Source organism: Cyprinus carpio, chromosome A21 (genome assembly GCF_018340385.1).
Source record: "Cyprinus carpio isolate SPL01 chromosome A21, ASM1834038v1, whole genome shotgun sequence".
Classification (NCBI taxonomy): domain Eukaryota; kingdom Metazoa; phylum Chordata; class Actinopteri; order Cypriniformes; family Cyprinidae; genus Cyprinus; species Cyprinus carpio.
Genome location: NC_056592.1, coordinates 14,797,577 through 14,822,637, shown reverse-complemented (window position 1 = coordinate 14,822,637; position 25,061 = coordinate 14,797,577). Strand labels below are relative to the sequence as shown.

The window sequence follows — 25,061 nt, the reverse complement described above, 5'->3', positions numbered from 1 at the left end:
CCACATCATTCAGAACATATCAAAATTACTGTCTGCGGACGCTAAGACACACACGCACACAGATTTGTCTTTAAACAGCCACCTTTATTACCATGTTAACACCTGCTTGCATAAATTTTTTTTTGTATTATTCCAAAACCATAGAAAAAAAGAACAGTTGAAGAAAACAATAACTTAAAAAGTCTTGCAGAATACTCAGGTGTCAGAGGTCACACAAGTCAGTATTAGACAGACGGTCAACAGTACATTTATTTTTAACTATTAACCTAAATAAACTTCCTGTGTTCAGCTGACAAATGACTCCCACTAGCTCGGTGGTCACGAGTATTCTCGCATACATGCATGTTCAAACTAAGGGCACGGTGTACAAAGGTGATGGAGAAGGTTTTTTTTTTTTGAATGTGGAGCGTGTTTTACTGGGCTCTCCTGGACATCAGCATCTCTCTTATGTTGTCCTCCGCATCTTTAACGCTGCGCTCCAGGTAAGTCTTCTTTTGCTGCGGAAAAACAAAGGGAAAAGACAAAAACAAGTTGATTATAACTTCAAGTTCGGTCAGATCAGAAGGCTTTTTCTTGCTGAACACACCCTTTACTCCCCAAACTGCGTGACAGAGCTGTTAAAATTCTTTGTGATAAGATAAGAAGATGATCTTTTTTTGGATCGTATTCAAAAACGGTCTTGACGTGAATTAAACTTTGACTGCTCAGGCTGAATAAAGTTATAGGTTTCTGATTGTCTCTAAATATGAAAAACCTTTCCTTTTTTAGTCAGAAAATTTCAGGAAGACTGTTAAATCAAAGGTGCTGTTTGTTAGAGAAAGTGTAAATGGAACGTTACGCAACGCGTGCCAGAATGTGTAATCAGGCTGACACCTGGTTAGCAGCGAGATACTGTACAGTTACAGGCCTCTACCTGAAGTCTTCCGACAATGTGTTGCAAAAGAACTGAGTCAAATGCTAAGCGTGCACGCACTCACACAGTCAGAAAACCTTTGCCCCAGGCAATGTGGCACCATCTCATTAGAAATAAGCAATTTCTGACATTTATCAACACAAACATTGTGTAACACATATCACATTATTTATTTATTCTATCACATTTATTATTCTTGAACTTTACATGAAGCACCGCAAAGGTTTTTTTTTAACCTTGCATCACAATTTGAAGGTATTTGAGACACCACAAAAGAACCAAAAGTGCGCTGGATTGTCATTCTGTGTGGTTATAGGTCGAAACATGTGGCTTGTGGGCCCACATCTCTGTAATGATTAAAGTATAGGCATGTGTTTACATCTGTAACCAAGCATTACTGAACATTAGCTCACTGCTGTCTAGGAACCCCACCCTTCCTCCGTCCCCCCTCAGTCACACACGACTAGCTAGCTTAATGTAGCTCAATTCTCAAAAACCAAGGGATGTGACAAAACCAAAAAAATGTACAATTCTATCATCAACTACTCATCATCATGTTGTTCCAAACCTGTAAGACTTTCGTATCTTTGAAAAACAAATTAAGATATTTCTAATAAGATGACTTGAGAGATTTCTGTCCTGACATTGAAGTTAATTCCATCTCATGTTCTCATGTGAGAACGAAAGATCTCTCCATACAGATTTCGCAACTGGTTCAAGGTGGTTACATGAATTCTCTCAGTTAACCAACGAAAATCTGCTTGGCTTGAAAGTGACTTCTGTATTTTGCCTGTGAAATTTTCAGAGACAAAAAAAGTCAGTATATTGTCAGTAGTGTAGCAATTCATTAAAAACAGCTCACACAAAAGTCACACGAAGCTGCTTACTTTTAGTCAACGCGATTCTGCATGACCCACTTAACGCATTGCAAAATCTTGTCCTCACACGAAATTCCCAGTGGCATTACTTCCTATTAAAATATCTGTCATTCGCCCGTAAAAATTCACTAAACAATGGTAAATGTGAACACAAATTAACACGTAATCTAACTTTTGTAGTTTAGTACTTTCAACTTGTAAATCAATTTCTTTTCACACTATTAATATTTTTATAAAGTAACTAGTAGAGCTGTGCAATTAATTGACAGTTTCAATTAAAATTTTGGCCTCCAACGATTATGAAAATACAATAATCGAAATAAAATGATTACTGCATCCCATTCCACCCCCTTTCAAGTGGTGCGCTTTTACGCTTGGTGATTATACACATAAACCCTTGTCGGTTATGTAGTATATGAACGTAAACGGTTGAGAATGAAAATACAAAAAATACTGTGTGTAACAGTAAATTGGATATATGTGACTCTTAAAGTGACAGCAGGCTATATTCCTGCTGCTGACTGTGTGCTTAATATTAATCAAACAAAAAAAGACAAAGAGAAAGACAAAATCACTTTTGTAGCTTTAATAAGAAACTTCAGTGAAAACTATACTGTTTTATTTTACATTCACAATTGTTACATTTCTGTAGTAGGCTGTTAGCTGAATACTTCAGGCTTGCATAAAAAAAAAGCACAGTTTGTTTCATTTATATCTTTTTTTCTATTGTATTTGTCCTTATTACTGACCGTTTAATTATTTTCAATAATTTTAAAGGACTAGTTTTTGTTTTTACTAATATTAGTTACCCTGGTATTCTGCAGTTGGAATTGAGAATTGTGAAATTCCTCTAAATCTCTTTAATGTAAATGCCATAGCAACCTTATTTACAGAAAATATATATTTGATATATATTGCTATCTTAAATAAAAGTTTTGGTCATGTGGCCCACTCATGATCATAACAATGATTCCAATATTGACCAAAATAATCGTGATTATGATTTTTGCAATAATCAAGCAGTTACTATATGGTTATGGCCCATTTTTAGAATTAAGGTATGGTTACATTTGCTGTTGTTTGGCAAATTTTAATGGGTGAAATCCAGTCATTTCCACAGGAATCCATGCAATCGCAAATTGCGTGTGAGAGTGAATGATTTCTCCACACAGATTTTGCAATATGGATTCACATTGCAATATGGATATTGGAAAAAACTCACATTGCAATATTTTGTATTTCTGTGATATATATTGCGATATGGAAAAAAAAACAGATGACTTGAAAAGCTCTATTTGGAAAAAAAAATGATCAATGATTGGGGTGTAGGTGAGTTAATCAGCATAGAAAAATAAACAAAGTACAAACATAGATAAATATAATAAAACAAAGATATAAATTAAATAAACAGTGCTATTTATACTGGTTGAATAATCAAATGTAATAATAACACTGCTTAGTCTTCACTGTATAAATGAAATCTAATAAATGTGTGTTAAAGCTACAAAAGTGATTTTTTTCTATGCATTTTGTTGTTTGATTAACATTCATAATACTGAAAGCCTTAGGAATATTCTTTATCAATTGTTTACCTTCACTTAAGCCATAAGCAACTGTTGCTAATGGAATTCAGTGTTCACGTGCATCTGCTCTTGCCACAAAATACAATAGAACCTATTATAATCAGTGAAGCTGTCTACACTGGATGTGGCGCGACATGGCAAATCCCAGAGAATAAATCCCTTGTTCTTTTTATGACGTACTGTCACAAAGTTAACAGGATTTCCAAGGGTCGCTTTGTAGCATCCAGTGTAGATAGCGCGGGGCGGCGCGACGCAACACAACAGCAGTCACGAAAACAGTATAAATATAACAATCAGTATACTAAAAATCGCACATCCTGTGATGTGACTATCCCAGATGTGCACATTGTGATATCGATGCTGAAAGAATATATCATGCAGCCCTAATTCACACTGTCGTGAATTGAGTTTGTTGGTTTGTGATTTATTTAAGTGTGAGGGGCTTCATAAAACGGCAAACTATTGATAATAGACAGACCGATAGCGATTGTGTCTTAAATTTGTTGATTAAACTGCTCAATTCATATGGAAAACTTTTACATTCTCTTTATTAACTTTTTAAAGTACCTTTGGCGAAAAAGGCCAAATATAAGAAGTCTTTTATCCCGACGGCCGTTGACATTTTAAATAGGAACTAGGGGAGGGGGTTATCTTAAATTGTGTGGTTGTCTGTTGTATTGTATTGTTGTTAGCTGTGTATTGATAGTTGTACATTGTTTGTTGAGCCTCTTGTCTAAAGACAATTTTCTACCCCTGTGGGGATAGACAATAAAGCTTTTTTGAATTTGAATTTTGAATTTTTTGATGGAACAGATTTTCAATGGAGGGACAGAAATCTCCCAAGTTTCATTAAAAAAGATCTTAATTTATGTTTAAAAATTAATTACAGATTTGGGATAACATGAGGGTGAGTACACTTGCTGGGTAAATAACCATTCTTAACCCAAAATAAACATTCTTAACTATAGGTGGAGCATGTGTAAGGCTTGGGCTTAGCCTTCTCCTAGCAACAGTAACTTGGGGCAAAAATGCCACTAAATTGGACAAAAATGCACCTGCATAAACAAATTAAATCTATTAAGTCTGTTGCTAAAAAAGTGAATATGAATAGACAGTGTTGACTGCTGCATTAAATTAAGATATGCTCATGTTGCACCGTATTTCATTTTAGGCGTTTTACAGTGTTGCGCGTTTTAACCAATCACACACAATTGACATATCGGTAAGCCCCTCCCCTCGAACGCAGGTGAGCCAATGGCAGTCAAGTATCAGTTGCACAGGGAGCGGATTTCGGATGTCTGTAGGTTTCAGAGCCATAGAGAAACATTGGAAGATCCTGAGCTTGCATCGTTTTTATGGGGTTTATGCTTCAAAAATGGAAAAAAACAATATGCCTGGGGTACCTGTAACAGTGATTCCAGGTATCTTGAGAGGATAGGCAATGGAATTTCTTTTATTCTATTTCCTAAACCCAAACAAAACCGAGCAAAATGTCCCAAAGCATTCACCCCCAATCCCAATGAAGACAAAAATGTTCGTTTTCTGGTTGTCATACTCTCATTAAGTTACATTTTTCATCTGCTCAAGCAGAACGTTAATGTCATCTTGTGCTTTAGCATGGTATCTCTGGCTAAAACTAGCTTAAGGTTAAGTTTATTGTATTTTTAAAAAAATATAGAGTGTGTGTAAAATATATATAGGGGTGTTTTCTTGTATTTTGTAGTGTGTGGGGAAAAAAGATATATTTTGGTCTACAATTCACTGTCTCTTCATATTAAACTGGTTAAATGTAAATTCATTTAATCGTACCCTGCGATACATGAAGAGTGTTGATCCGGGATGTTGTTATCTGCGATCGTGACGAACGTAACATGAGGCTTCTCCCGCTTGCATTGTGATCTGTAAACCCTCGCTTTCAAATTAATACCCTCAATATTTTTTTATATATCCCTCCATGGCATATTTAAGTCCCACTTGAATGGTGGTCCTTCTGTGTACAAAATGTATCAAAAATATATAGGGGCAAGGTTTTCATACCGACAGCTGTCATTGTAAGACAGTTAGCAACTCCGTTCGTTTGTCCGAGTTCGCAACAGTAACTATGTCATGAATCTGGTCTATGAACTTCAGTTCACTTACCACCAGAGGTCATCCGCTTACTACATGGACTCTCACACTACACAAACTGTTACACATCACCCTGGACCACATTTCACATCATCCATTGCACTGATTGAAGAACTGCAAGGCCTCCTCCATCAGTTCCCATCACTGTTCCTGCCAAGGCCTGGACGGACCGAGCTCATCCAACATACCATACACCTCACTTATCAGACTCCTTCAAGACAGCAACCATACAGAATCCCCGAACGATTACTAGCTCCCCTAAAGGCAGAAATAGAGACTATGAAAGAGTTGGGTGTCATTGAACCTTCCTCTAGTGAGTGGAGCAGCCCATTAGTCATGGTACCAAAAAAAGATGGATCACTGCGTGTCTGTGTTGACTTCCGTAAGCTGAATTCCCAGTCGAAGTTCGATGCCTATCCTATGCCAAGGATTGATGACCTGTTGGAGCGAATAGGGCAGGCCCGGTACATTACGACACTGGACCTTTGTAAGGGGTACTGGCAGGTGCCCCTCGATCCAAACTCGAAACACCAAGTTACACTGAAGAAAATCTGCGGGTTAAGTCATCTCTTTTGGTCTCGTTTATTTGGGGTTTTTGACATCCCGCAATAGACTGAGGAGACCCATTCTGGGCTTATCATAGTCTGCTGCATCACAACCCAGCTGTAACCAATCACACACTCACCTGCAGTCAATCACACACACACACACACACACACACACACACACACACACACACACACACTATTACACCCAATTATTTCATTTTATCAGATCATTTTGCCGAGTATTATTTAGGGTTTTTTTATTGCGTTTGTGACTTTAATTGTTGTTATTTCTTGTTCTTAGTTTTTAGTTGTATTTTTTGCTTTGTTGATTTTCTTGCTTGTGTATTTTGGATTATCCTTTCGTCTTGCCGTTCGGACTATGTTTGCACCTTGCCTGAACTATTGCTCATGTTGTCGGATTACCCCTCTTGTCAAGCCCTCTGGATACTGTTAGCCACTGATCGACCATGCCCGTTTTGAATTACTCTTTTGTCCTGCCCTCAATATACCTGTTTGCTATTGTCTGACCCATGCCTGTTTTAAGATCATGTCTCTGTCTGAATAAAGCTTTGCATATGGATCCGTACGTCTCTCGTCTTGTCAGCTCCGTAACACCCTGGAGTTGGTTCACCCTCCACCTTACCCAAATACTGTGTTCAGCCTGCTGTGTCATTTTATTTGGTTATTTTTTTTAAATATTTTTACCCAGGTGTTGGGTAGTTTTTCTGCACTCTAAAAAATGGTGGGTTATTTATTTATTTATTTTTTTACTCAGAACTCAGCCTGTTGTATCATTTTATTGGGTTATTTGAACTGGAACAGCTTACTGGATTTAATTTTCTTTCCACAGATTCCCATTGGCTGCCCATGTCACGTCCTAAAAAGTTTACTAAATGTTTTTTTATTTTTTATTTTATGATTGTAAAAGTCTGACTTGCCACTGAATAATATATAACAGATTTTAGAGTGCATTTTTGAAAATGAAAAACCTTAAATTTTAAATTTAAATCCAGCACCATGTCAAAAAACAACCCAGAAAATTGGATAAATGTATAAAACCCAACAAGCTGGGTCAAAATAGCCCAGCATGTGTTCTGTCCAATACTTACCCAGCGCTGGGTTTCCAAATAACCCAGAAAGGGTCGTTTTTAACCCAGATTGTTTAGAGTCTAACTGACAGAATTTACATTTTTGGTGGAACTATACCTTTAAACTTTTGGTGACATCAAAAAAAAAAAAAAAAAAACAAGAGCAAATTGCTTGTTGTCCACTGGGTTCTGAGTGCATTGTCTTGTTTTCCTAGTAACAGGCACATGTGTCACGATTGTCGCATGAAAAGAGAGGTATTTGATTGCGCTTTTATTCATGCAAACATATTTTCCATTCAACTATGCCAAATGTGTCACAAATAAGCAAAACAAGGATGCGGAATGAGACGAATATCTGAACTCTGTCCTATAAAAAGCAAGAGCCAATTGTTCATTGAAGAGAAGGTTTATTTTTGGAACCTAGTCCGGCCTGTTTACGTACAAAGCTGCTCGTGTATTTTTGGATTTTTGCATGTGCGTTTGAAGATACAGATGATACAGGTTATCAACATGCTTGTTTTTAATGAGAGGGTGAGGTCTGATGGGATTTTTCACACCATGGCATCTGTTTTGTGATAAGTCTGCATGCCGTGATGAGGAGGAAAATATTCTCTGAGCAAGCATGATAAGAGATACGACAACAATTGATATCAGTGTGCCCACAGAAAAAAAAAAAACAGGTATTTATAGGTCACAGTGCTTGGAAAGGCAGAGAAAAGGTCATGAAAATATTTCAGAGGGCAGAAAATTACACAGGAGGAAAAACAATGGCCAAAAGGGGTGCACAGCATTACCCTCTCCATCAATCTGACAGAGTTGGACGAGTGGCATCAAAAACTACTAACATTCAAATGTTTGGGATGAAAGAAGCCTTTTATGCTCAACAAGGCCATATTTCTTGATCAAATATACAATAAAAACTGTAATATTGTGAAATGTTACTACAAATGAAAAATAACAGTTTTCTATTTGAAGATATTTAAAAATGCAATTTATATTTGTGAGTTTTCAGCAGTCATTCCTCCAGACTTTACTGTCAAATGATCCTTCAGAAATCATTATGCTGAGTTGGTGCTCAAAAACATTTCTCATTATTATCAATGCTGAAAACAGCTGTGCAGCCCAATATGTTTGTAACACAAAGCATGGCCTGTGCAGTCCGATTCCTGAGCAAATGAGTTATTTCTTTTAATAAATCATTCAAAAAGACTAATGGTTTCAATCAGTCTTCAGACAAATTTTTCATGGACTGAAGTCACTGTTCAGAGTCAGCTGCTGCACTGAAGAAGATAAACATTTATTCCAGTTGTTTATTTACTGATTTATCTTGCGTTTTGGGTGGGGCAGCTATGCTATTAAAAGAGCATTGGAACGTGAGCTGAACAAATGAAGGGGAATCCTCTTCCCTGTATGCTCTGTGAATCATATGCAAAAGAAAAGCAGCTTCAGATACACATGGAAAATTCAGCAGAAGACTGTTTGTGTTGACTACTATTTTATCCGTGTTTAGGAAAGCTGAATTAAGTGCAGGAACAGAAACGATCCTAACTAAGCGCCGGTTGCCTCCTACACAGCTCGACTGAGCCGAGTGTAAAACAATCAATCTTTTGACTCCATGAATGTCCTGCTTGGCATATTGTATGTGTGCGTCTTTCTCTGTTTTGGACATCTCCACTGAGCTCTCGTCTATGAAATAGAATCAGAATCAGAATCAGAATGATCTTTATTGCCAGGTATGTTTACACATACGTGGAATTTGTTTTCGTGATAGAAGCTTCCACAGTGCAACAGAATGAAAGCGACAGAACAAAAACATAGATGATAAAAGAATAAAAACGGAACAAGCAAATAGGGAATAACAATATACAGATTGACAATTGTATGTACAGGTATATTGCAATAGACAGTTTTGTATGTACAGATACATTATGTGCAAATTGGAAATGTAAACTAAGTATGTGTTAGATAAGTGTATAAGTGTATAAATAGTGTTGTGTGTTGTCAAGTGTTTATAAGATGAATTGCCTGATGGAACAAACTGTTCCTGTGTCTGGCCGTTCTGGTGCTCAGAGCTCTGTAGCGCCGACCAGATGGCAACAGTTCAAAGAGGGAGTGTGCTGGATGTGAGGGGTCCAGAGTGATTCTGCCAGCCCTTTTGCTCACTCTGGATGAGTACAGTTCTTGGAGAATAGGGAGGGTTGTACCAATGATTCGCTCAGCAGTCCAGACTATCCGATGTAGTCTTCTGAGTTCAGATTTGGTAGCTGAACCAAACCAGACAGTTATAGATGTGCAGAGGACGGATTCAATGATGTTGGAGTAGAACTGTTTCAGCAGCTCCTGTGGCAGGTTGAACTTCCTCAGCTGGTGAAGGAAATACAACCTCTGCTGGGCCTTTTTCACAATGGAGTCAATGTGTGTCAATGAGTGTCCCAATTCAAGTCCTGAGAGATATTGGTGCCCAGGAACCTGAATGTCTCCACTGTCGTTACAGTGCTGTCTATGATGGTGAGTGGGGGGAGTGCAGGGGGGTTTCCCCTGAAGTCCACGACCATCTCCACAGTTTTGAGCGTGTTAAGCTCCAGGCTGTTAAGACTGCACCAGGCAGCCAACTCTTTAACCTCCTGTCTGTAAGCAGACTCGTCACCATCCTGAATGAGGCAGATGAGTGTGGTGTCATCTGCAAACTTTAGGAGCTTGACAGAGGGATCCTTTGAAGTGCAGTTGTTGGTGTAGAGGGAGAAGAGCAGTGGGGAGAGAACACATCCCTGAGGGTCACCAGTGCTGATGGTGTGGGTGCTGGATGAGAATTTTCCCAGCTTTACTAGCTGCTGCCTGTCTGGCAGGAAGCTGGTGATCCGCTGACAGACGGGGGTGGGCATGGAGAGCTGAGTTAATTTGGGCAGGAGGAGGTTTGGGATGATAGTGTTAAAAACCGAGCTGAAGTTCACAAACAGGATCCTCACACAAGTCGCTGGTGTGTCTAGATTGACTGCATCGTCCAAAGAACTGTTTGCTCTGTAGGCAAACTGAAGAGGATCCAGTAAGGGTCCAGTAATGTCCTTCAGGTGGACCAGCACCAGTTTTTGTGAAAAATTTGAAAAATCCTTGTTTATCCGGGAGAGAAATATACTCATGAAAATACTGTAGTATCAATATAAGGACATGAAATGACGTGACATGACATGTGGCCAAGTATGGTGTCCCATACTTGGAATTTGTGCTCTGCATTTAACCCATCCAAGTGCACACACACAGCAGTGAGTAGAGAACAAACATGCACACAAATCGTGAACACACACCCGGAACAGTGGGCAGCCAATGCTACGGCGACCGGGGAGAAGTTGGGGGTTCAGCGCGTTGCTCAAGGGTCTCACCTCAGTCGTGGTATTGAGGGTGGAGAGGGCGCAGGAAATTTACTCCCCCTACCTACAATCCCCGCTGGACTTGAGACTCGACCATGCAACCTTTGGGTTACAAGTCTGACTCTCTATCCATTAGGCCATGACTAAGTTGTAAAATACATGCACCACATAATATCTGTAACAATGTCTCCGTATTTTTTGCAGTGTGATGCAGTGTAACTTTAACTGTGAAAGACTGTAAAAATGCAACAGTAAAAACTTTTGTTCAATTTTAAGTTCTCTCACTATATACAGGTAACATTTCAGAGTAAATATTTTTTTAGGAACAAACTAAATTAATAAATTAAACCCTAAATGGTCATTTAAAATAACAAACGCATACAAGATCAATCAATGCACCAAATACAGGATTAAACCGGTTATCATCAAAGGTATGAGCCCAGCAGTTAATGGGGGATTCCCCTTTGCCCAAACATGTTGTGTTATGGAAACACTATTCTCCATGCGGATAATGATACCTCAGAAGACTGACCTTCCCAGAACAATGCGGAAGAAGGCACAAAGAGAGGTCTTGTGGCTCTCTCTTCTGCGGTTCACTCTGAATCGGGCAGCAGAAGCCTTCATTGTTGTGGCCTGAATGGATCCTCTCATGGGAGTGAGGGCCGCCCATAGTGACTTCTGTCAGAGCACAGATGACTGGGCAGATAGTCTGCGCAGACACAGCCATAAAAGAGCCCTTTGTTGTTGTCGGCTCCGCTACGAGAGGCAGAGGTGACGCTTTTGAAAAGCGCTGACCTGCCGCAAAGGCCGATGGAACGGATGAGCGACAAAGAAGAGTTGCAGAACTTCATGTGTTGAGATTCAGCTTTAGCAAAGTCTGTCACAAACAACTGCAAAATGAATGTGGCTGCAGCAATATAATTCTAGAGAAATGGAGGTGGAAGATGACTCAGGGTAAAATGCATCATTCTGAAGTGAAAACACAAACTGGCTTAGAGCTGCAGGAATGTTTGTCTTGCAAAAACAAAAGGTGTATTCTTAGGAGCACCACTGAAACAGGAACTTTAGTCATATCTGGTGCATTGGCCTTGAATGCAGCAAAGATAAACTGTAGTTTTGGTGTTTGTTGTTATTATGATAATTACAGGAACACCTACAGAAAAATGGAGGGGTGAGGAATCCGTGAATTTCAGTGGTGACAGTGTGGTGGACATTTCAAATGACAAGGCAAAGTCCCCTTTCTGTGTTTGGGTTTTTATAGTCCAATTTAAATTCATGTTTCATTTGATGTTTACACAGTTTCCAGGTTACACGCATCAATAACCTCGTGCTATCAACAAGCGACCAAACCCCCCAATATACTGCCATTGAGAGTTTCGGGTCAGTAGACCCAGTGTTATATAATGTTAGTTAATCTAGCTGGCTAACATAGATGAGGTTTTGTCGAAACTGCAAAAATGCATCAATACGCATCAATAAGAATGTCTTAAAAACTACAAATCAATCAGTTTTCACCACAACTGTTTTCCATATTAATATAATAAAATTTTCTTCAGCAGCAAAACACTGAATTATTAAATATATAATAAATAAATATAAAATAACACAAATGTTTTTAGCATTGATAACAAGAAATGATTTATGTAGGAACATGTGACACTTAAGACTGGAGTAATTGCTGCTGAAAAATCCGATTTGCCATCACAGAAATAAACTAAATATTTAAATATAAAACAATTATTTTAAATTGTAGTAAAATCCTAATATTCAATTTAAAAAACATTTTAATTTTGATTTTAAAAATTAAACTTTCTTTTGTGGTGGGGCCAGTCCAAATTTTGGACTCAAGAGACGTATTACACACAATTATTTAATCTCGTATTTGTTTTATTTTCATACTGTACAATATTTTCTCTAACAAATTCTTTGAGAATGCACTAAAAAACATCCCTGCCAAATCTGACAGGCATTCTTAAAAAGAAAGTATAATTCTGTGCGACTGTCAAGATCAAGGGTACAAAGTCAAATGAGGGGCAGCACAGCGTGTGTGAGGAGACTCATCATGTGTCTCAAAGATGTGGGCATGAAAGTGCCATGTAAGGACATTTGTACCATGCACTGACACCCAAGCCATGCAACTAAATCTGCAGCATCTCCCTCCTGCTGCCTCTGGAGTATTAATAACAAGCTTCTCCCATCTTTCACTGCAAATGCAGCAAACAATACCCCGGTGAGACTCAGGGAATGGGTCTGACAGATCCATAACAGCCCCGTCAACGGGTTTTCTCACATGCTTCACAACAGACCCTCCCCCCGCTGCGGGAACGCAGCCCACCTGCATCACGGCCAATTATGAGCTCATAACAGAACCATGAGTAGGGTTATTGTCACCCCAGGAGTCATCAATCATGTATGGGGATCACGAGGGTGGTGTGTAGGCCAAGGCGATGCTCAGATGCTTACGACATTGTGTTACCTCGTAACGTATTGCTTTGCGTCTGGGCTGTTTGAATACTGAGGCCAAAGGAGTCATGAGTTCATTCGCTCTCTGTGGTCTAAATGCAGTCTCAGTATGTACTAGGCGGAAAATGGCAGCTATGCGGTTTGACTGTACACAGGCGTTAAAAAAGCAAGGAGGCTTGTGAAACATTTGTGTGACTCAGGGGTTGTCTTTCAAACGCTAACAATCACCATCATTATATCGGTGCCCTTAAAAGCCAATTCACACTGCACCGACTGACGCCAACAAATGGTAACAGACACGTTCGTTTGGTTTTGTTTGATCAGTGTGTTACCCCTGTTGGTATCTGTTGGCATTGGTTGGCGCTTGTTTTCGCCAACTGAACATGTCAAATCAGCGTTTGTCGGGACTTGAAATGTCTGAGAAGTGACGTACTGTATTCAGTCGACTACCAACGCAGTGTGAATTGGCCTTAAAACCAACAATTGATTATTTTTATTGTTGGGTGAAACCCTTTTTTGAGAAAAAGTTCTCAAACATTTTATTTTACTTATTTGGGAGTCCAGCAGGTCACCTGCAAACATTCTGAATTGTTCAAAAGCCAATATGAGCCCTCGATATATTTATTTTAAGTCTTTATTCCTATCCTGGAAATGTCTTCCTCTCTCTTTAACAGGAAGGGTGAATATTATCAAAATGAACATTCTCCCTAAATTTCTGTATTTATTTCACTGGCTTCCTATATTTATACCAAAATCTTTTTAATCGTTTTTCAGAAGAATATTTCATCATTTATATGGAATAATAAGTTGAAATTAATTAGTCAAAATCATCTCATGAAACCAAAATGCCTGGCTCTGCCAAATTTTCAAACTTATTATTGGGCAACGAACACAAGGAATATGCTATTTTGGGTACAGCATGACATACAACTTCAGAAATTCCAATGGGTACTGATGAAAGCTGCCTCTTGCTCCACTGCAACTTTAACGTCCTTGCTATGTGCACCCATTCCCTTTAAGTACACTACTTTAGTAAAGAACCTTGTTGTTAAACATTCACTAAGGATCTGGTCTCAGTTTTTTCTCACATTAGGTCTTAAGAACCATTCTTTAAGCACCATGCTTTAGGAGGAGGAGCTAAACCTGGTACTTGAGGAAAATGTTTGGGACTCAATCCTTGCTCGAATACACTCATCATCAATCAATGCTAGCATACTCTCATTCAATTCCAGGTAGTGCATAGAACTCATTGGTCCAGAACTAAACTTAAATGACCCAACCTGGCTTCGCTGTGCAACTGAACCAGCAACTTTACTACACTCTTTTTGGTTGTGTCCCAAATTGTCTGACTTCTGGGGGAGAGTGTTTAGGTATTTCTCTGATATCTCTTCTTTATCAAAGGACTTTAACCCCTTAATGCCATTCGTTGGTGTTTTACGAGATTATGAAAAAGCTGACCACACTGGAGGCTGACAGTGTAGCCTTGGCAACTTTATTGGCTAGGTGACTAGTCAGCAGTTCTCCTACCTATGGTCAATGGGTTTTTAACTTTCAACATGCTTAAAATGGAAAAGATCAGATTTGCAATGAGACAGAAGCATAAACTCTTTTTGATATGTCATAGTGCACCCCAACTCTACATCACACTCCAAGAAGTCGCAACAGCGGCTCCACTTTCTACACCTACTTAAAAGAGCAAGTCTCCCTCCACCCATCCTCACCACATTCTACAGGGGAACCATTGAGAGCGTGCTGACCAGCTGCATCACTGTCTGGTATGGGAACTGCAGTGCTGCTGACCACAAGACCCTACAGCGGACAGTGAACATAGCTGCAAAGATCATCGATGCCCCTCTCCCCTCCATTCTGGACATTTTCCTTACACATTGCCCCAGTAAAGCTACCAGTATCGTGAAGGACCCCACTCCATCCCTCCTAGCCACAGTCTCTTCCAGCTCTTGCCATCAGGAAGACGGTACCAGAGCATCAGAGCGCAGAGCATCAGAGGGCTGGACAAACCACCTGTAGAAAAACACTCTTTTCTCTCTGTATGCACTAGACACTTTCTTATAAACACTCAATGTTACAATGACTTAATAAGATATCACAAAAGTTTACTAGTGAATGCACCACAAATCATACTGCACTACTTGCTTCTTAACCTTAAATACCTCTTTTGTACAATATCATGCACAATTTGTATAGTCTGTCTTAGGTTATGTGTATGTATAGTCAACGATTTATTGTATATCACTGAAAACAATTATTGTGATTTTAACAGTAAAAGACTATATAAATGCTACAGTAAAAACCTGTTAACTGGTTAACAGTAAGTTTCCATACTATATTCAGTGAATACATGTAATTACATTTAATGTAATTTTACAGTAAAATACTATTAAAATACAGTTTTTGGAAGTGAAAAAGAAAAAGTCATTGTATAATTTACAGTGACAAACATTAAAGTGACACTCCCAGAATTCCCTGCATGACACTTCATATTTGATTTTTTTTTTTTTAATAACATGTTTCTTAGTTTTTTTTCTGATCAATTGTGTACATTAGGGTTTAATCTTACATCTAATGGTGTTAAAATAATGTTTATTGCATTATTTTAGTATCATGTGTGTCACCATGATGGGGTTTAGTGTTTGTGCGAATGACACCATGCACCTTCTATATATAAGTATTGCCCTCCTCAGCTCGTAGAAAAGTTGTTTGTGATGAGCTTTGGTTCATCAAGTGACTTTCTCATCACCACCAGTTTTTGATGGTTATCAGTGCATTACAATGGTTCAAAACAGATATTAGTAGTTCAATATGTTGGTTAATTAACATTACATCAGTTACTGAAATACAGTATTTTATTGTGAATTTAAGTCTGTAAAACCTAATATGTTGCTATCATATTTTTACAGTGAAGTTCTGGCAACCACAGATGCCGGTATTTTACCATAAATGTCACAGATTTTTTTTTTTTTTTTTACAGTGTATAGTTAGATTACTGCTTCAGATAGTTAGATCAGATACTGCCTACGTAGGTTTAAAAAAATTTATTTTGTCTAGTTTTGTATGTTTATATTATGTTAATTTATGTAGCACCGTGGTCCTGCGAGACACGACATTTCATTCAACTGTATGTCCACACATGTGGCGGAATGACAATAAAGCTCAACTTAACTAAGAACAATCTTATGGTTACAAATAAGATAAGAACATTATTAAAAAATGTACAAAATATTCTTAAATTTATTTTCAAGTTAGAAAATAAGAATAAAATATCAGTTAAGAATAAATTTATAGGAATGCTTGTAGAATCTGGCCCCTGGTCACTATGGGATATGTAACGGTCACAGTGCAATGAAACAAGCTGTCATCGAGTTTGACGAGGTACTTCTTACGATGAGGTTGGGCTGCACCACCAGGGAAGCCCTGGGCCTCGTTCCAGAAGTCACCAGCCCTGAATTTATTCAGGATGATGTCGCAGCCGAGCCTGGAATTGCACCCAAACTGCCCAGGGCACCGCAGCCAAAGACAGACAGGCCCAGACACGACGCAGAACACACAGTCTGAGCCAGAACACACACACAGCTCAGAAATACTGCACATGAGTAAACGCCTATGACCATACAGCCCTCATGTAAACTTCAGGTGCACTTCCTTTCAGCTAATTTGACTTTTAAATGCTCAGTCCCTGCAAATAATGTAAGCAGTATAAAGAAGTGTATGTGCATATGCAAAATGGGGAGGTGGATGAGTAATTGATTAGATAGAAAATACATTATTCAAACTATGCAAAGTATTTTAAATTGAATTTTTGTTTAAATATTGGATTGAATTTGAAATGTATCTCTGACATCATACATATGCAGTGCCACTCCAAGCAAAGAATATCTAACAGGCTATTAGACTAAATTTCAATTATTGTTTGATTTATAACCTGAAACAATAAAAATGGTAAAAACCCTATGTCCAAATATGCCTACTTCCATAGTATACTGTATGACTAAAGCAGTGTGTTGCAATTAATAGTCGAAAACTTCTTCATCGAGTCTCTTAAGCTTACCAAAGCTGCATTTATTTGATCAAATATACAGTAAATATTATTACAATTAAAAATAATGGTTTTCAATTATAATATATTTGAAAAGGGATTTAGGGTTGTGATGAAAAATCTGAATTTTTGTCAGCCATGAATCCAGTCTGCTTAATATTTAATATTAATGGCTTAATATTTTTGCGAAATTATGAACCTTTTAAAAATAATTCTTTGATGAATAGAAAGCTTAAAAAACAGACTGAATTAAAAATCTTTTGTAACAAAAGTCTTACCCTCACTTTTGATGATTGTAGCCAAAGGGTAAATACTTGCACAAGGTCATGACTTAAATGTTTTGATCTACATTTTCAACACAGACTCAAAGCTGGAGAGAGATGAAGAAATGGTTCTGCATGACACATCAGACCCAGACAGATGAAAGGTGAACTAGACCACTGTACCTGTACTTAATGTCTCATCTGTGCCTATGTATCATCACTTTATACACTCATATCAAGAGGCTCTGACACAATTCATCTGCACTGATAGCTCACATTCTGCTTAAACATGATCAATGTACAAACATCTTAGTCCAATAAGAAATCTGGATTATACCTAATGCATCTCTAATCTAAACCAGCACTGTGCATTGTATAAAATTAACAGTATTTTTAGAACATGGTTTTAGATTTCCATCATAAGGAAATAAATACTTCCTCTCATCCTTCTCATAAAATTTTCCAAACTTGCATGGTCTTAAAATATCTTTCAAGCATAATGAATAGAAGCACGATTTATTTTATGAAAAATTGATGGAAGGGTTTTTCGTTTTTTTTAAGATAGATGAAATGCTGTTATGTTTAATTGGAAGTTTGCAGCTGAATGGTGTTGTATCTTGAGTGTTAAAAATAACAGCAATGATCTGAAAGCGGTTTGAAACAGAAGGTCGCTGATAAGAAAGCAGGATCTCCCATGAGGCTTTAGCCAGGTGGTCAAACACCTGAACAACTGCCTTTTCACTCTGTCATTAAAGGTGCTGTATGTAAGTTTTTGACTCTACTAAAGCATAAAAATACTATAATATGTTTGCAGATATTTAAGAAACATGCTAAGTTAACATACTTGTTTATTTGAAAAACAATGCTACAGTCAGTTATTCTCCTTTGAAAATGTGCGTTCCGGGCCGGAATGTCTGTCTCTGTTTTGGTTTGTGAAACCCGCCCACTGCCAGTTTACCCAGTTATATTTCAGCACCCCGGGTTGCCAGTTGTCCGGAAACACCGCATATTTCATATCATTCATCATCAAGTGTGCTCGTTCCTGTTGGTGTCATCAATCTGGCAACCTGTGTGTTCGTGAAGTATGAGGAGGAGGGACCGGGTGAAAAAACCCTCTCCAATATTTTTAATTTGGACTGCAATACCTAGTTCAACCACTCGGTGTCAATCCTACATGCAGCACCTTTAACAATAACATATGTGAGAAGCTTGTGGACATTATCGGAACGCTTTTGTTCATGTTGTGACTGATGTGGTCACAAACTCACAAGCTCACAATCTGTTTCATGTGCTGCATAATGTTATGCTAGTATTAAACGCTAGTATTAAGCAGTGTTTACGGACTGGATACTTAACATAATAACATGCATTTGAAAAATTACCACAAAACAAAGTTTAATGGCCAGTTGCCATGCAAGGTGCTTACTTGCTTGTGCTGTTTAATGTGTGAGAGATGCTTTCTTCACCTCATTACTATCATGTCTTACTATTATATTCTATGCTGTTTAAATGTTAGGTCATGAGATGCTTTCTTCACCTCATTACTATCATGTCTTACTATTATATTCTATGCTGTTTAAATGTTAGGTCATGGAAGGAAAAAAAACATATCCTTGTGGTGCGGTTGACACAGAAGAGGTACGCCGCTTGGGAACTAGTCAGATTTGTCAAAATGTCGCTACGTTGATTTGGAGAGAAGAGTAAGACACAGAGGAGAGGAATTATTGAATAAAGTCGTTATTTTTGTTTTCTTCGCGTACAAAAAGTATTCTCGTTGCTTCATAACGTTACGGTTGAATCACTGATGGCAGATGGACTATTCTGACGATGCTTTTCATACTTTCCTGGACCTTGACACTGTTATTTACTTGGCAGTCTATGGGACAGTCTCAAGCCTCCCGGTTTTCATCCAAAATATCTTAAATTGTGTTCCGAAGACGAATGAAGCTTTTACGGGTTTGAAACGACATGGGGGTAAGTGATTAATGACAAAATTTTCATTTTCTGTATGGAGTAACCCTTTAAACATATACTTAATAAAAACAAAAAAATATATGACATTATTTTCTGTAAGATAAGTAAATTAGCCAATTTAGTTTAAATAAAGGATTTCAGAAATGAGTACACCCTAGATTTAATTCAGAAAATATATAATATTCTAGTACTAAGTATGTCCTCCAGAACTTAAAGTATACTGCTCTGACCCTTCCTGGCACTGAGTGTACAAGTTCATGACAAATTTTCACATCTGTGCGGTTTAACTCCTGGAGGATGACCTCCTTAAATGCTCTGACCTTTAATGGGGAGTTTTGCTCAGCTCGTCTCTACAGAATCCCCCACAGTTACTCAAGAGCGTTAAGATTGAGTGAAATACGTGTCCACTGAAAGATTTTCACCTTGGGAGAATGAATATAATTATTGGCATGCTGAAGAAATTCCTAATACTGCAGGGAATGAGAAGAGGGGAGCATCTTCTGTTTCAAGTTTTTGTATTACATCACACAATAGTGTGTGAACTCATGCCAGGATTGTTAAAGCACACCTTCAGCACTCATTCATCCCTATATCAAAGCTTTTGCTGGCTCTGAGACACTTGCATATTATTTCTCTTGCTCTTTTTCTAGCAAAAATCCGCTCAGCACTAAATGAAAACTTAAAGTGAAGACCTGATTATTTCAGGAGCCTTATCACAAGTCCATTGTTTTTTAATGTTGGTGCTACTTCTGCTATATTTTAATACTTAAAACAATAATTTGGTATTCCTCTTGTACCACTGTCCTTTTTATGCTAAGAAATTTTTTTTTTTTTTTTTTTTTTTTTAGTAACTTTCAGGAGGGTGTACTCATTTTTGCAACACGCAATTTTATCACTTTGATAAGAAAATCTTATTTTGCTGAATAATTTTGCCATTCTTCTTTGGTAATTGATCAAGCAGGCTTGTTGGAACATTACATCTCCAAATAACCCTAACCTGTCTTCTAAGTCAAGAGTAATTGCTGAATTTGTTAAGTTTTAGTGGGGGTGTACTCATTTATGCTGTGCACTGTATATATAATTATATTATCTACAGCAACCTTGGACTCTACCTATTTCATAATGTCTATGCTACATTAGGACACAATCAGAAATCCCTCCAAAACCCAACAAACAAGCAATCCAATTTCAATGGAACTTCGAAAGAGCAGATCATTTAAATTTGATGCTGGTGACACTAAAACCTGTGACAACATCTACGATTCAACACCCCACAAAAGGAAAAAGATGATGTGACACTGAATCAATTGCGTCAGTCATTTTCATAGAGGCCCACATATAGATGATGACGATGACATTTGCCATCACAATTTCCTTACAATGAGTTCTTGGTAAGTCAAATCAAGAATGAAGACATCAGCCCTTTCACAATTTCTTTCAGACCACCTACTAAGTTCCAGTGCAGCTTTCTCACTGGCTTAAATGACTGTCAGTAGACTGTGAATTTCAAAAGATCTTTAAGCAGTATTTTATACAAACAAACATGGGTGGTTTGACTGTACACGGTCCACAAATAAGGACTTTATGCAAAATGAAGCAAAGGACCAGGCAAAAGGATGACAGCACAAATAATATAACATTGCAGCATGTGAATGTTTATGAGAAGATATCATGAGGGCTATGTAGCTCATGTGGCTTTACCTAAGTGACGGGAACACTGCGATGTATGCCCATTATTTTAACCACATATACTTCCCCCTGAATGCACAGAGGAGCTAAAATAACACTGGGGGCTTCTGCCCACAAACCCCGAATGTGAAATTCTGAGTGTACTTGCAAAACTGTGGGAGAAGCATGCAAACATGTCACAGTGGAAAAAAATAACCGCACAAGCATTTGGGTTTTTAAAGAAACAGAAACTCAGCATACCTTTCGTGTAAACACTTGAAGCCACACACACAAAAACATAAGATTTTTCTGCATCAAAATACTATTTATACATTAATTAGCATCTTTAAATGTGGTCCAGTGTCATTCATTAAAATACATTTAGTCTTTTTCTCTGCATAGACATTTTATGAATCGTCTAAACTTTCTACTTCTAATGGTTTTAGGCATCTTTGTTATAGAACCATGACAAAGCAATTGAACAAGCTAACAGTTTTTACACCTTCTTTTTGAAATTCAAGAAGAGGAAGACACTGGCTCTGTTTACACCTGGTATTAACATCTGTCTTGGGTGATTTAATCACAAGTGGTCGACCTAACCGCATTGCAGCTTACACCACATGCACTTCAAATGCATTGGACCACTTGTGATTGGATTTCATCAAACTGGGGCGTTTTCCTTTCATGATTGCATACATCACTGTCACTGTATCAGTGCATGTACACTACAGTTCAGAACCAGTTTCAGAAATAACTTGAATATGCTGATTTGGTCCTCAAGAAATATTTTTTGCCATAATCAGTGTTAAAAACAGTTGTGCTGCTTAATACTTTTGTGTAAACCGTGATACATTTAGTCTTAAACAGAAATCTTTCATAAAATTATAAAGCACAGAATAATAAACTAATATTATTAATATTAATATATATTTATATAATAAAACACAAAGTTGCAAACAAAATCGAAAATACAATACAAAGTCGAAATACAAACCCGATTCCAAAAAAGTTGGGACACTGTACAAATTGTGAGTAAAAAAGGAATGCAATAATTTACAAATCTCATAAACTTATATTTTATTCACAATAGAATATAGATAACATATCAAATGTTGAAAGTGAGACATTTTGAAATGCCTGCCAAATATTGGCTCATTTTGGATTTCATGAGAGCTACACGTTCCAAAAAAGTTGGGACAGGTAGCAATAAGAGGCCGGAAAAGTTAAATGTACATATAAGGAACAGCTGGAGGACCAATTTGCAACTTATTAGGTCAATTGGCATGTTAACATGATTGGCTATAAAAAGAGCCTCTCAGAGTGGCAGTGTCTCTCAGAAGTCAAGATGGGCAGAGGATCACCAATTCCCCCAATGCTGCGGCAAAAAATAGTGGAGCAGTATCAGAAAGGAGTTTCTCAGAGAAAAATTGCAAAGAGTTTGAAGTTATCATCATCTACAGTGCATAATAATATCCAAAGATTCAGAGAATCTGGAACAATCTCTGTGCATAAGGGTCAAGGCCGGAAAACCATGCTGGGCCCTTAGACGGCACTGCATCACATACAGGAATGCTGCTTTAATGGAAATCACAACGTGGGCTCAGGAATACTTCCAGAAAACATTGTTGTGAACACAATCCACCGTGTCATTCGCCGTTGCCGGCTAAAACCCTATAGGTCAAAAAAGAAGCCATATCTAAACATGATCCAGAAGCGCGGGCGTTTTTTCTGGACCAAGGCTCATTTAAAATGGACTGTGGCAAACTGGAAAACTGTTCTGTGGTCAGACGAATCAAAATTTGAAATTCTTTTTGGAAAACTGGGACGCCATGTCATCCTGACTAAAGAGGACAAGGACAACCCAAGTTGTTATCAGCGCTCACTTCAGAAGCCTGCATCTCTGATGGTATGGAGTTGCATGAGTGTGTGTGGCATGGTCAGCTTACACATCTGGAAAGGCACCATCAATGCTGAAAGGTATATCCAAGTTCTAGAACAACATATGCTCCCATCCAGACGTCGTCTCTTTCAGGGAAGACCTTGCATTTTCCAAAATGACAATGATTGCATCAATTACAGCATCATGGCTGCGTAGAAGAAGGACCCAGGTACTGAAATGGCCAGCCTGCAGTCCAGATCTTTCACCCATAGAAAACATTTGGTGCATCATAAAGAGGAAGATGCGACAAAGAAGACCTAAGACAGTTGAGCAACTAGAAGCCTGTATTAGACAACTTGAGCAACTTGTCTCCTCAGTCCCCAGACGTTTGTAGACTGTTATAAAAAGAAGAGGGGATGCCACACAGTGGTAAACATGGCCTTGTCCCAACTTTTTTGAGATGTGTTGATGCCATGAAATTTAAAATCAACTTATTTTTTCCCTTAAAATGATACATTTTCTCAGTTTAAACATTTGATATGTCATTTATGTTGTATTCTGAATAAAATATTGAAATTTGAAACTTCCACATCATTGTATTCTGTTTTTATTCACAACTTGTACAGTGTCCTAACTTATTTGGAATCAGGTTTGTATATCCTTATTTTATCACTGCTATTTTTCCCACATGCAACACCCCTAAAATGTGGTTTCAGTGACTAGGTCAAAAACGCTTTAGACTTTGTTTACACCTGTACTGAACACTTGCAATTGGATTACAATATGTATTTTAATATCATATTTATCATATAATATGAATCCTAAGAAGTAACAGAGTTTTGAGGTGCATGACATGGTGACCCATACTCAGAATTCGTGCTCTGCATTTAACCCATCCAACACACACACCGTGAACACACACCCGGAGCAGTGGGCAGCCATTTATGTTGCGGTTGGGGGTTCGGTGCCTTGCTCAAGGGCACCTCAGTCGTGGTATTGAGGGTGGAGAGCTCGAACTCACAACATTTGGATAACAAGTTTTTTTTGTGGTCCTAACTTACCTCAAGATCCTTGATCTTCTCATCTGCCGTCTTCTGCTTTTCCGAAAGCTGATTGGCAATCTCATCTTTTGACTGCAAAATGAACCTGTAAAAAGTGAGAAGAAGGTCAAAACAATGAACAGGGTAAAAAATTCTCATTCAGGGCAGATTTTACACCAACAAAAATGCACATACATGCGTCCCGCTCCCTCGTACATGCGGGTGCTGTTAGGGAGTGACGTGATCTCTGCGTGCGTGAGGTTGGCGTGCTTCTTCATGCGGCTCAGCTGTTCGATCTGCAGGTCAGACAGCTTCACCTTCTGCTGGGTGTCAATCATTTTAGCCTGCAGCTCTCCAAAGGCCTGTGGCATACAGATGTGTGGATTGCAGTTTGAGGTAAATGACATCTTAACTGCAATATCATGAACTTTTCTCATGCCTTTAAAAAAGTTTTATTGGATGTGAATGAGAAAGTTACTATAGAAGAACCTGAAGAAGGGTTGTTCTATATAGCCAACTACAAACTCAACTATATGGACTAAAGTGCAGAAATTACTGAAAATTTACACTAGACAAACACTTACACTTTTGCAAAAGGTTTATAATTTTAATCATACATTTCATCAAAAAATATCACAGTTACGAAAAATCAGCAACAATTCACAATAAACATCAATTAACCAAAATGACAGCTATATTTTGAAAGCTTCGTACATCATTTGATGTATTATACATATTAATGTATAAAATGTTTACAGTAGTAAATGTGTAATGTCTATGATAGTTTGACTTTATACCAGGAATAAGTTAATAAAAAGGAAAAGGGTTCTAGTGCACCGAGGCTACATATTGGTATATCACATTGCTTTTACAGTTCCATGCCATAATTCTAATCTACCTGAGTTTACAAAACTCTTTATTCGCTTAATTTATAATAACGAAGCAATAAACCCGTTTAGGTTCTATGAATAAATCTGTATTCCCTCGTTTACCTTCTTCAACTCGAGGTCCACGGGTGCCGCCATGATGCCGAGTAGAATGAGGCACTGCTCTGCGCATGCGCAAGCTGGTCGCGAACGCTAGTGAAAGGTCTGCCTAGACACTAGCATTTTCTGTTTCGCACAGACGGCTGGGTTCTCAAAAATGTTCTCTAGATAGGCAGCACGGTAGGTTTATAGAAACAGCCTAAGTCTTAAAATAGTCTAGCACGGGAATGGC

At 38.1% G+C, this 25,061-nt stretch overlaps 1 protein-coding gene across 1 annotated transcript; it reads right to left on the bottom strand.

Annotated features, from left to right (window-relative positions):
• Positions 1-63: 63 nt before the first annotated feature.
• On the bottom strand, positions 64-24,983 carry pfdn1 (prefoldin subunit 1). The gene is made up of 4 exons (XM_042711010.1): positions 24,836-24,983; positions 24,039-24,205; positions 23,865-23,949; positions 64-497 (listed from the first exon to the last, which is right to left on the bottom strand). The coding sequence occupies exons 1-4, from the start codon at positions 24,866-24,868 to the stop codon at positions 414-416; spliced, it is 369 nt and encodes a 122-aa protein (XP_042566944.1). The 5' UTR covers positions 24,869-24,983; the 3' UTR covers positions 64-413.
• Between the last annotated feature and the right edge of the window lie 78 nt (positions 24,984-25,061).

What these genes read in the sequence shown, in the direction of transcription:
- pfdn1 (XM_042711010.1), bottom strand. Translation starts at nt 24,868, where the DNA reads ATGGCGGCACCCGTGGACCTCGAGTTGAAGAAG. An exon ending in TGGACCTCGAGTTGAAGAAG is followed by an intron (nt 24,206 to 24,835) that starts GTAAACGAGGGA and finishes TGTATGCCACAG; the next exon opens with GCCTTTGGAGAGCTGCAGGC. An exon ending in TACGAGGGAGCGGGACGCAT is followed by an intron (nt 23,950 to 24,038) that starts GTATGTGCATTT and finishes CACTTTTTACAG; the next exon opens with GTTCATTTTGCAGTCAAAAG.